Genomic DNA, 12,417 nt, shown 5'->3' with positions numbered 1-12,417 from the left:
AACCCAAAATGAAAATCACGCAAAAACAGATGAGCCAAAATCCTTATCTCTGGAATAAGAAAGAGTTTTTTATTTAAAAGCAAACATTTATGAAACTAAAATGCATGTAAGAAATACTTTAAACATACTTTTAGTGTCTCAGGTCAGATGTGACAGATAAGAGCTATAAGTACACTTTCATCAGTTTTATTATAATAACACTACTAATTTTAATGCTAAATTTTTACTGGGAAAGTAGTGCGAAAACAGCCGTAACAAAGAGCGAAACATTTATGAGTCTTCAATGTAAAAAGATGAATAACTTCAGTTTTGTGATCTCAGAGTTGATAAAGATAAATGATCTGCATGTTACTTTACTCCCCGGGTACAGAGTACCTTATCACTCTGTAAAATAAGATTAAGAGAGGAGGGAACTTTCCAGAAAAAGGGAAATTAACTAAATAAGTACTGTTTTATGAAGTAAAAGTAAGTAATGCTACAGTAGATCTCTGTCAGGAAACAATTCAATGCAGTCAGTGGAGGGCCAAGTATTACATGTACACATTTGGCAGACGCTTTTATCCATAGCAACTAATAGTGCATTTCAGCTGTACATTTTATCAAAGCAAGATTTCCCTGACAAACAAGTTATAACTAGAAAGACTTATGAGGAACTGAAACACACGTACACATCAAAATACCTCATATATTAAAGTTTATTTAAACAAAATAAACCGAAAAATAAAAATTACCCCATAATTTACTCACCATCAAGCTGAAAGTTATGGGCCCTGTTTTATGTTGTTATAAAAATTGGAATAGCCAGGACAATTACTAAAATAACTCAAATTGTGTTCAACTGAAAGATGATGAACATATGTTTCTCAGATGAGTTGAGGGTGAGTAAATCATGGGGTCATTTGTATTTTTTGCTGAACTATCCCCTAGTACACAATGAAAACATCCTTATTTACCTTAAAATAATGAATACGTTTTCAAAAAAGAAAAAAATACATTTGTATTTTTCCACATGAAAGGTAATTAGTGATGACAACCATCAAAACTACCTAGTGGGTGTGTCAGGGGAGCAAACAAAGAGAACAAGAAATGATTGTGCGCATTAGAATAACAAAGACAGGTACAGCGCTGCCCTCTTCTTAGCCCTAAAAACTATTCAACCTGTTACCTGAATCTTGCAACGTGATCTCACAAAGTTCCGTGGGATAGTCACCGAATTTTTTGCTCATTTTTCTGTGGCATTCTCACAGATTGGTTACTAAACTGCTTTTTCCTATTTTCAAACCATTGTCGCTTCGGTTTAGGGTTAGATTTGGTGTTTGCGTTAGTATGTCACTTTAAATATTGGTTTATAAAAAAATTCTGATTTATTATTTTATATTTTCTAAACTTAAAACAATTGTTGCCTGGCGTTGGGTTAAGAGTTGGGTTTGGGTAAGGATGTCATTTTATGTAAATCTAACCCTAAACCGAAGCGACAATGGTAAGAAAATAGGACAAAACAGTTGAGTAACCCATATGTGAGAATGCCAATGAAAAATGAGCAAAAATTCAGTGACTATCCCATGGAAATTTGTGAGATCAGGCTGGACTCTAGATGTTTATGGTTTAATTCAATTCAATTCAATTTTATTTATATAGCGCTTTTCACAAAAGTCAATTGTTTCAAAGCAGCTGACATAAATAGAAGCAGTGAAAAGCACAGAAAACGACAGATAGCACAACAGAATACATGATAGCATGAGCAGTTAAATTTGCTGCGGCTATGACTCAATATTATAATTGCACGTATTACTAAAGCAACGTATAGAAGAGGAAGCTAGGTAAAGCCCAAAAAGGCTGCCTCCCCGGGGTGAAAAACCCCCTAGGAGAAAAAAAAACCCCGGGCTTTTATCCGAGGAAAAATAAGTCCTAGGAGGGAAAAACCCTTGGGAGAACGGAAATGGAGATTTAGCGGAGATTAAGCGGTTCTGCCGGTGATCGTTGGTCAGGTATCAGCTGGGCATAACGTTGAAGGACAGCCAGTAGATCAGAGGTGTGCCGACTTTCACATCTACCGGGACTGGGTCTGTTTGTCTCGTTAAGTAAGAGATAACACACAGCCAGACAGTTGTTATTGCATATCAAATCAGGACCCCTTCACAAAGCAGAGGGGCTTTTGTAGCACCCTGAAGGGATTATTTACAATAACAACCAACTGGTATGATATCATATGATATCACACTACACCACATGTGTAAATATATGTATGTGTATGCAAAATATTGATTTGATATGTTATAAAGGATTTTTCAAGCGGTAAACAACACCGTTCCAGGAGAACTTGCTGTTTCAGTTTTTTAACATTCACAAACATTACAATAAAATACAACCAACAGAACATTTGACTTCATGAAACACCTTCAAACACCTTTAAAACTATTGTGCATGGAAAATAAACACCTTTATGACTATTTGTGTAAATAAACACCTTTACGATTTTTTTCTGTATGTAAAATAAATAAAAAAGAAAGAAAGAATAATAAACAGGACCAGTGTTATTTACGTCTCATGAAATGGCATAATCGCTTACTTGTATCAAATGCTAAGCTAAGCTGCTGTCGAATCACAACACACTAAACAAACTACACAATCAGAACTCGTTACATATTTCTAAAGGAGGGACTTCATAGCACAAGGAAGACATTTCCTTGTTTTTAGGACAATGAAAACAGCAATATAGAGGTAAATAAGCTTAATGGACAATAACTTTTTTTTTTAATTAAACTGCAATTGTCACGATGTCTCACAGTACCAGATGTGGAATAAAACCCAGATAATACTGGATGGATGTTATCTGGGAATATCAAACCTTGGAATGTCATCACTGGCCAATCAAACATTCCAGAGGGGCGTGTAATAACTTCATTTAACCAATTCAGCTCAATATTGTAAATAAGTTAAATATATTTGTTATGTTATGGTTATGTTGTACATCCTGATTGTCTATTTTTACAGTGATAGCAAAGGTTTCAATAAGGCAAAGGCATAATTTAATATAAAACAACTCTTTGTGTATAAAAAAGTCACAAAATGTTAAAAACAGAAAATAATCAGTTCCCTCTGTTATGATCATTTTTAAGACAACAAAAGATACATTAGTCTAACAGCGTTATAATGTAAAGGTTTTGTGTAACAAGGCAATTAAAAAACATTTCCTCATTCATTGCTCTTTTTTTGGATTCCTCGAACCGTCCGACTTTGACTCAGCCAGTGGCAACAGTTTGGGGTGGGACCGAATGGAGGAATATTTGAGAAACCTTCATCTCCGGTTTACAAGTTTATATTTTCGGTCATCACCAGACTGAATTGCTTGTTCTGCCCTGACCACTTCCAGAGGAGGAGATGGTTGTGTCGTTTGTCTGCTTGCCAAATTCACCTGCCAGTGACTCTGAATAGCATGAAGTAGAACGACGTGATGACAGATAACGCATATGCTCCTCTGAAAAGGCCGCCTCAAACACCAGCAGGAGAGACTTTTTAAGTTTTGTCTTATACTCATCACACATGAACACATAGAGAATGGGGTTCAGACAACTGTTTAGATAAGCCAGGCACTGAATAAAAGGTCCTGCAGAATTAATTGTTTTATGAGCACTGTAACTCCAGTTATACTTCACTGCACTTATGTGACACAGTTGTTGAACATGGAAAGGAAACCAGCATATGAAGAAAGCCAGAATCACAGACAAAATGACTCCCAAAGGCCGAAGCTGCTTTTCAATTTTAAGGCGTTTCACGCGCACACCAATAGCTATGTATGAAGATGCAATGATCAAGAAGGGAATTAGAAAGCCAACCAGAAACCTGTATGTGAACAGAGACAATAATACATCAAGATCTGTCAGGTTTTGGCTTTTATAGACACAGTGTTTCAATCCATTATATTCCTGTACCGAGCGATTGATGACAAAAGGGATGCTGCAGCAGATGGATAAAATCCACACAAATACACAGATGATTCTGCCTTTGTTAAGAGTTCGTTTGTTCTGAACCCACACAATCAACCATGTGCACAGACATCGGTCCAGACTGATAGCTGTCAGCAAAAAAATGCTTGCAAACATATTTAGTACTGTGACCAACGAGGTTAATTTACACATTAAGTTGCTGAAGGGCCAAACCTTATTGTTGAAGGTAACAATTATGTTGATAATCAAACAGAAAACGAAAATGAAGTCTGCAATCGCCAAATTGAGAAACCAAACGGAGTTGACTGTTGTCTTCATTTTGTAGCTGGTCACAAAGATGACAAGTCCATTTCCAATGACACCCATGATCAAGATGACAAGATATATGCAGATCTTTAAGATATCGATGCTTGATAAGATTTGGTTTTCCACTGTGTTGATGTTTGTTGTGTTCTCTGTCTGATTTTGAGGTCTCAAAGTTGTGCCCACTGCAAAAAGAAAAGAGAGAAATCACTTGCACATTATACAGTGTTTTATGCATATGCTTAAAATCAAATGAAGTATACATACGGTGGTTTCAAATGACTGACTTATTTGTATTTCATGTATCAATTGTGTATATAATTTTTTTTAAATGAAATTTTAATTCCCCATGGGATAGAACGAAGAGTTTGACATTCACCCATTTCTTACAAAGTTTTTCTTTTATTATTTATTCATTCTTTGTATATTTTTGGTGTGTAGGCCATTATTAAAGTGCCTATAAGGTCAAATATTAAATGTCAAAAAAATCCAAATCTTGAAAAATAGGCAGCATTCTCTGATGTCTGCGCTGAAACCACGACAACACGGAGAAAAGCCACCGTCTCTCTCAACTTTCAAATACAACTGGAACCTGCATTCAGCCCCAACAAAACATTGCACAACGTTTATTAAACAGAAACAGTGATACGTTGAACACTGTTGTCAGGGCCGCCTTAACCTAATGTGAGGCCCCGGGGCTAAGAGGTTTTGTAGGCCCCCCTTCCCCTCGATTTATAGTCTAATTTTTTTTTAAGTGTAATATCTAGGTACATCACAAAATGCATTAGTTTCTTTCGAGACATACAACTGTGAGTTTTCCCTCTTTGAGCCAGAAAACACCATAATATTGTTATTAACATATCACTGAGCCCACTTGAGCATAAACACAAGACACTTTATTTAACAACCACACACAGCAACATGTGGTGATAATAAAACCAAAATGTGTGAAAGTATATATGTTTATAAGCTTTATATTTATATAGTTTTTGGAAAATACAAATTTGCAGAAAATTGCCACTCACAACTAAATGCTCACCACAGTTTTAAAAATATAATAAGTTAAAGTTAGTTTTAAAGTGAAAATGCATTAATGATAACAAAAGATAAGTCTTTATAGACAGAATCTTGTTAAATGCATTAATGATAACAAAAGATAAGTCTTTAGACAGAATCTTGTTTTTTAATCAGTTATTTATTTTGTAGGCTATTGAAGATATAGTATGCATTGTATTTAGTATTTATGCATACATAAGCATGTAAAACGACCACGTATGAATATGCACAAGACAGACAGGGAACATACCTGTATATAAGATCTTAAGATAATGAGATTATAATGGTGCTATCAGGGGATGATCATTTGAGATGGTCTAGTCGCTCTTTACTTTCTTAGACTTGCACCTTTACCGTTGCGTCTCTTTCTCGTCTTTCTAAACCAACAGATGTGTGTACTGTGAGCTAACGTCGCGTCAAACATCGCTCCAGCTGCGCACGCATCACTGATATAAACGCGAGTAAACTTAAACTTTATAACAACTAACAGCATTATGTGTGGGAACTCCTTTCTTAATTTAGCGGCACAGTTTCTTGTGCACGTTTGGAGAGACTTCTGCATGCCAGAGACTCAGACAGCTGCACGAGCACAGAGAGAGCAAACGAGCGAGCGCGCGCGCGAAAGAGAGAGAGACCTGCACCTCAGTGCTTATTATGAAATTTCAGAAATTACTCTTTCATTTGTTGGTGGATTATTTCCCGTTTCTCTGTCACACTCAGTCTAACATGCAGGAATGTCAAGTTGACAACGTGCACGTAATTACATCACGCGGAATAAAAAATATGTTACGTCTAACATTTTATTTCACGTTAAGTTACAACGGACCAATCAGCAGCCATGTAACGTGCAATTAGAGTGATTGACAGAAAACCTGACAAGTTACAAAACAATATGACCTTTTCAGCTCATCATGAACGCAAACTTGGGAGGCCCTTGAACTTGGGAGGCCCCTGGGCTTCAGCCCAGGTAAGCCCGTGCATTAAGGCGGCCTTGACTGTTGTGATGACACAAGAGTTGCAACTACGGTAGCTGAGAAGGCCAGTCTCTGTACATTTCTAACATTTATAGAAACTATTTTCAAGATTGAATTTACAGGAACTTTTCTACATTTCGAATGAGACTTTTGCTTGTTGTGTGGTTTCATTAAGTTTGTTTTCTTCCCTGGATTTTTTTTCTTTTTGTTTATTGGTTTATTGTGGTGTAGTTTGTCATGCGATCTTTAGGTGATCACCTGGAGGTATAAAGGGTGGCTCATTAGTTTTTTGATTGTGTGATAAAGAGCCTGCAAAATATCACACAGGGCGTGTCCGAATCGACTTTTGCTAATTTAACGATGGAAAAAATGGTTTGTGTGCCAAGTGCACAGCCTAAACGGGTAATTCCTATTCTCGTAACGGGCGTGTTTTGGGCTTAACGTGCAATAAACCAATGAGAGTCTCAACTCTGATCCACTTTAAAAGTCATTTGCGCTCGCGCCATGCCGATTTCCTATTTAGATGGCGGAATTTTTAAACAGAAAAACTAAATGGACGAAGAAGAACCGTGAAACAGTGTAAGATTGATGTTAAAATTTGTGTTGTTTTCATTTGTAATGAATTATTTTTTTTAAACCTTTAAAAGTCGTTTTCTTTCAGTCATGGAAGTAAAATTTGCGAGCTTTAATTGTCAGGGTGCTGCACACAATAGAGAAAAGACAGGAGATAGCGGATCCAATTGCAGTATTTAATTCAACTTGAGAATGCAAACAAAACAAAACACGAAAACTCTGGGCGACACCGAGACATACGTAAAACACGCTAAAATGAACCGTACAAGACAAGGGAAACAGAAGTGAATTTAAACAACACAATGTCCAATGGGTAAACGAAAACAATGAATCACCAAGACAGCAAACAAGGGGAGGAGCGTAAAAACAATGAATAACCATAGTAACAAATGACAAGGCGGAGACAGAATTAACACAGGGAGCTCAGGTAAGACACTGATCAAAACAAGGTATACAACACAGTACAAGACATAATGTAAATCAAAATCATAAGCAAAGACAAAACCAATCAATAAACAGGACATAATGCAATAAACAAGGAACCCAGGTAACAAGAAGCAAAATAAAACAAAGCATGACAAGGAAATAATAACATCAAAAAACCCACAGACAAAAACCCCAACATTAATTGCTGTAAATGGCAGGATAGCTTTCATGATCAGGGTAATCTCTAAGAATAATTTACAAATATGCAAGAAAAGGTTTGTACTCTAAAAATTGTTTATTTGTAACAAACAGGAGATAAAGATTTTACAAACGTGTGGAGAGCCAAAACGTTTCAGCACTATAAGTGAAAAGCATTACTTAAAAAAGGTTCCCATCTCAACATCCATGGTACAAAGTCATCATATACAATAAATGCGTAGAGTAGCAGCATTAAAAAAGCATTCAAAAAATATCTATTTGTATTTGTTTAAATCAAAACATCTAATTACTTACTAGGCTACAGGTAACGCAGCTCTTTACGCCTTTTAACGTCTCATAATCAGTTCTCATTTATGTCCAAGACACTCAATAATAATCTTTTACTTTCTCACTCTTCAAAACGTTTATGTGCTGCTGCGCATCCATGTGTGTGATATGCAAATGCGTGTTGTCATCCTGTTTATAGCTGCATATTACTAACGCGCTCATTAAACAATATTACAATTAACAATATTGCGCCATTGACTTTAGACAGATTTTAGTTGGTCAATGGAGTCTATTTAATTGCTTAAAAATATCAACGCGCCAACATGCGCCTGAACACACCTTGTTTTCAGACCAGAACGCCCATGGGCACAAATGCATTTGCTTTTTAAACAACGTGGTGCTAAACGCGAAAATGAGATTTGTGTTTAGTTGAAACTAAGAAACTTGCGTGCACATTGCGCTGTATTGCGCCGGGTGTAAGCCTATTGTAGTGTCCAGGGAGTCTAGACGAGAGAGGTGATATGAGTTCACAATCTTCTTCATCAATCAACATACAACAAACCGCATGCCGAACGTATTAATAAGTTGCATTAAAAATATTGCATGAATTACGGGTGATGGCACAATTTTGGAAATGTATATCATGTATATCAATATCATGCAAAATATGTAATTGTCCCATTTTAACTTAAATAAGTTGTTAGAAAAAAGGCATGTAACGTTTAGATAAAAAAGACAGTTTAAGTATGTGGTTTCACACACCAGACAATTCCTTGGTTCTTGTTGATTTTATTCCATTGTAAAACTTGATACTGCTTGTAGATAATTTTGCATTTTTTGGAAATTCATCAACACCGAAATATTTCAACGATGCAACTTCATTTGAGAGTACAGTTTCAAAGCTTGCATTTTTCATGATCGCTTTTTACAATTTTATATTGCATCTAAATTGCAGTGCACACATTGTGATCAAAATCAATAAAATGTGCCATGAGTGCATGACTTTTATTTTACCTAAAAGTAAACCAAGTTACTTTCACTCTGGGTATCTTTAAAACATAAGTTAATTGGATACATTGGCAAACATAACATTACAGCATAGATGTAAATTCTTACCCATTTTCTTTGTCTTTATTTTCTACTGTGTGTCTGCAGGTAGATGTTGTCAATGCCCACAACATGTCTCTGCAATTTCCCTTTATAAGGCAGAATAGGGGTGGGGTGTGGGGTGATGATGTAAAGAGACAAATATGCTTCCGTAGAAAGACATTTGAATATCATCTGCCAAGAAAAAGTTTCCCATGTCTGATCAAATAAAGCCACCAAAACATTGTTTATCAAAAATAAATGTTGTTTACGGAGTGTGTAATTACCATTGAAGGGAGCCATCTAGAATTAACACATCCGTTACTGCCGTGTTTGCCAGGGAGTCTATGCGAGGGTGTATAATAAGTGTTTTGAACGGGCTACCATAGACTTTCCATAGAAAGTGTGCTAAATTTAACCATATCAAGACTTTAATCCTGCTACATACTGTTCAATGTATGCCATCTTATAAGATTGTGACACAATATTACATGGATTTATTACACAGACATGTATGCAGACTAAACGATGATGACACCTGCTGTTCGGCATAGGGATGCACTTCTATACTGCAGTATTCGAAAAAACAAAATTAGTATGCCAAAAATAGTAGTGTGAGTATTCATAAAGTTCCTGTATGGTTTACTATTTTATATGAAAATTTGAAGTAAATCTATGCACACTCAAATGGCTGATATTTCCCACAATTCACTGCCAGAGGGCGGTGTTTAGTTACGCTTAATGACAATTAAACAAACGATGTGTCACTAATTTCAATAAATTAAGAGTAAACATTAAATGACAAATTATTAATTAAAAATGTTAAAATTCAAAGATGAGTTGTATTCTGATGTTTGTGTTTCTTAAGAATCACAGCATTTTCCTGGCAACAGTCTTCACTTTATTTGCGTTAAGGGTTGTATTGGACTTTGAGCATGCAAATATTTTTCGTTACGTTACTGTGAATATGGGCAGAGAGCGCTGCGTTCATTTTTACTTTTCAGCAAATAGAAATGTCACACTGCAACCCTGTATCACAAAATTATGTACCTAAAGTCACGTAATTTTGTGAGTCTTTTCCGTGACACTAACACGTTTTTCCGCCTTTTTTGCGTGAACATGTCACATATTTCTGTTTACGTGTCAATGTCACGTATTTGTTACTCAACTGTTTTGTCCTATTTTCAAAGCATTGACGCTTCGGTTTAGGGTTAGATTTGGTGTTTGCGTTAGGATGTCACTTTACATATCGGTTTATACCTTTTTTTCATGATTTATTTTTTATATTTTTATGATTTTTAAACCATTGTCGCCTTGCATTAGGGTTAGAGTTTGGTTTGGGTAAGGATGTCATTTTATGTAAATCTAACCCTAAAGTGAAGCGACAATGGTAAGAAAATAGGACAAAACAGTTGAGTAAGGGGCCAGTCACACCAATAGCGTTTATGGCAGTTGCAGGCGCCTTTTTTGAATGATATTCTATGGACAGGGCGCGTTTGCGCGCTGTTTATGCGCGCCGAGCGCCTTGCGGTTTTTTGCCGCCTGCCGCGGACGCGTTTTTGAAGGAGCGCTGAGAGCGGAGAAGCGCCCGACGTCATTCGTGTCTTTCCATTGTCCAATCGAATGAGGGGAGAGGCGGGCCTTACGTTGTGGCGAGGGAAGTTTACAGTTGCTTTGAAGAACCGGACTCCACTCGCTCACTCTCTCCTGCGTGTTTGTGCACCTCTCATCCTCAAACAAGGTCAGAGCAAGCGTCCTCTTTTTAAAGTTTCTGCTGATATGACAGTTAACAGCAAAAGAGCGCTCACGCTTCAATATTTGATTGACAAGACAGCTGACTCGGTGGTTGCTTAGCAATATGAAAAGCCGCGTCGCACTGCTCTTTTTTTTAAAAAAGGCAGTGCGTCGCGCCTTGCGTTTGCAAGCGTTTAAAGCACTTTTGGTGTGACTGAAGCCTAACAAATACAATACGTGACACACACGGAAACAGAAATACATGACATCACTTCACGCAAAATGCGGAAAAACGTGTCAGGGTCACGGAAAAGACTCACAAAATTATGTGACTATATTTTATGGGTTGCACGCTGGGACGTACCGGTTTTATAATAGTCACATGTCTCGCATTCGCAGGTCAGAGTTTACCAGACTTGAACTTTGGTATGTAACGAAATATAAAAGAGCATGTGTTTCCGGTCATTGGAACAAACGTGTAGTGTGACCTCCCCTGTAGTCCCAGTGTGCATACACTTTCTTTCTTTCAAATGTATGTTACGTTGTAACCATAGACTGTATAAAAATTGCACATATATGTGATGTCAACTGTAGATTTCTAAAGAGCATATCTGAAGCCAAAAGTGGGCGGAGCCATTTTGGCAAACACGTCCCAGTGGCACTCCCGGATTACAGAAAATGGCCAAATAGGTCAAATGTGGGTGGAGCTGAGTGGACAGCAGCGGCAATCCACCTATTACTCAAGCGGTCACCCCCTTAATTATTCAGAACTTTAGGGCTTAATATAATTTAAACAACAATTAGGAAAAAAAAACTCACAGTTTTCATAAAGAAAATTAGCTATAAAGACCAAAATCACTTTTTGTAAACATATTATTTTTGTTGTAGGATGATGCAGAATTTCTGACACTGCCATAAAACAAAGACACTTTCTTTAAATCTCTCTTATTGTATGAAGAAGGGCCAGCGTTTAGGCACAATGGCCATCTTTCATGGGAAAGTAAAAAAATGGGATGATTGAACAGATGTAATCTAAATTAGATGAAGTAGCAAATGCTTTACTGTCAAAACATTACAATCGAAGTAGTTTGTGTGGGTGCAGTATGGTGCATTAAGTGAGTAGGTCACTAATACAGAGTTAATTAGTGACCTAAGTTAAGTATATGTAGATTGATTCTCCACTTGTTCCTCATGAATTCATTGCTTTGTTTGAATACCTTGACCAGCCTGACATTGACTCAATAAATGGCAATAGTTTAGGTTGGAACAGACTGTTTGTCTGATGGGGAAGTGTTTAATCTCCAAATTACAAATTTATATCTATAGAAATGAAGAACTACACTAAAATTAAAAGCTTGTTCTTCTACTTAATAGACCCCTTCACGGTTCACGTCACAGGCGGTTCCCACTGCGCATGTCATTTCTTATATATGTAAGAAATGTATATCAATTAATCATAAAATGGCCCTTTTATGTCACTAGACATTAAGAAATCATTTTCATTTCAAATATCAAATACTTATATCACTGACAACAGTGGTCTGGCTAGGATATTGTCATTTAAAAAGTGGAGTTGCAGCCCTCAACTGATGAAGATCCAATAATATTTGATGTTTTTATTTTAGTGAAGGTGTCATTTTGTGTATTGGCCACCAGTTTTGTGATTGCAATACCAGTTTCGGCCACAATCCTACATTCTGTTCCTTTAAAGTGACACTTTGAAGTTTTTCAACCTTCATTATATATTTTCAAGACTCTTGTGATGGTACATCCACTTAAAATAGGTTGAATGGCATGTCCACCATAGCCTGACGGGGTCTGTATCGTTTTTA

The 12,417-nt window shown here is 36.7% G+C and overlaps 1 protein-coding gene across 1 annotated transcript; it reads right to left on the bottom strand.

Moving 5' to 3' along the window:
* Window positions 1–2,229: 2,229 nt before the first annotated feature.
* LOC135770363 (C3a anaphylatoxin chemotactic receptor-like) lies at window positions 2,230–9,208 on the bottom strand. The gene is made up of 2 exons (XM_065280067.1): window positions 8,882–9,208; window positions 2,230–4,435 (listed from the first exon to the last, which is right to left on the bottom strand). The coding sequence occupies exons 1-2, from the start codon at window positions 8,883–8,885 to the stop codon at window positions 3,333–3,335; spliced, it is 1,107 nt and encodes a 368-aa protein (XP_065136139.1). The 5' UTR covers window positions 8,886–9,208; the 3' UTR covers window positions 2,230–3,332.
* Window positions 9,209–12,417: the final 3,209 nt, after the last annotated feature.

Source organism: Paramisgurnus dabryanus, chromosome 8 (assembly GCF_030506205.2).
Source record: "Paramisgurnus dabryanus chromosome 8, PD_genome_1.1, whole genome shotgun sequence".
Taxonomy (NCBI): domain Eukaryota; kingdom Metazoa; phylum Chordata; class Actinopteri; order Cypriniformes; family Cobitidae; genus Paramisgurnus; species Paramisgurnus dabryanus.
Note: the sequence above shows the minus strand (reverse complement) of the source record. Positions and strands in the feature narration are given on the sequence as shown.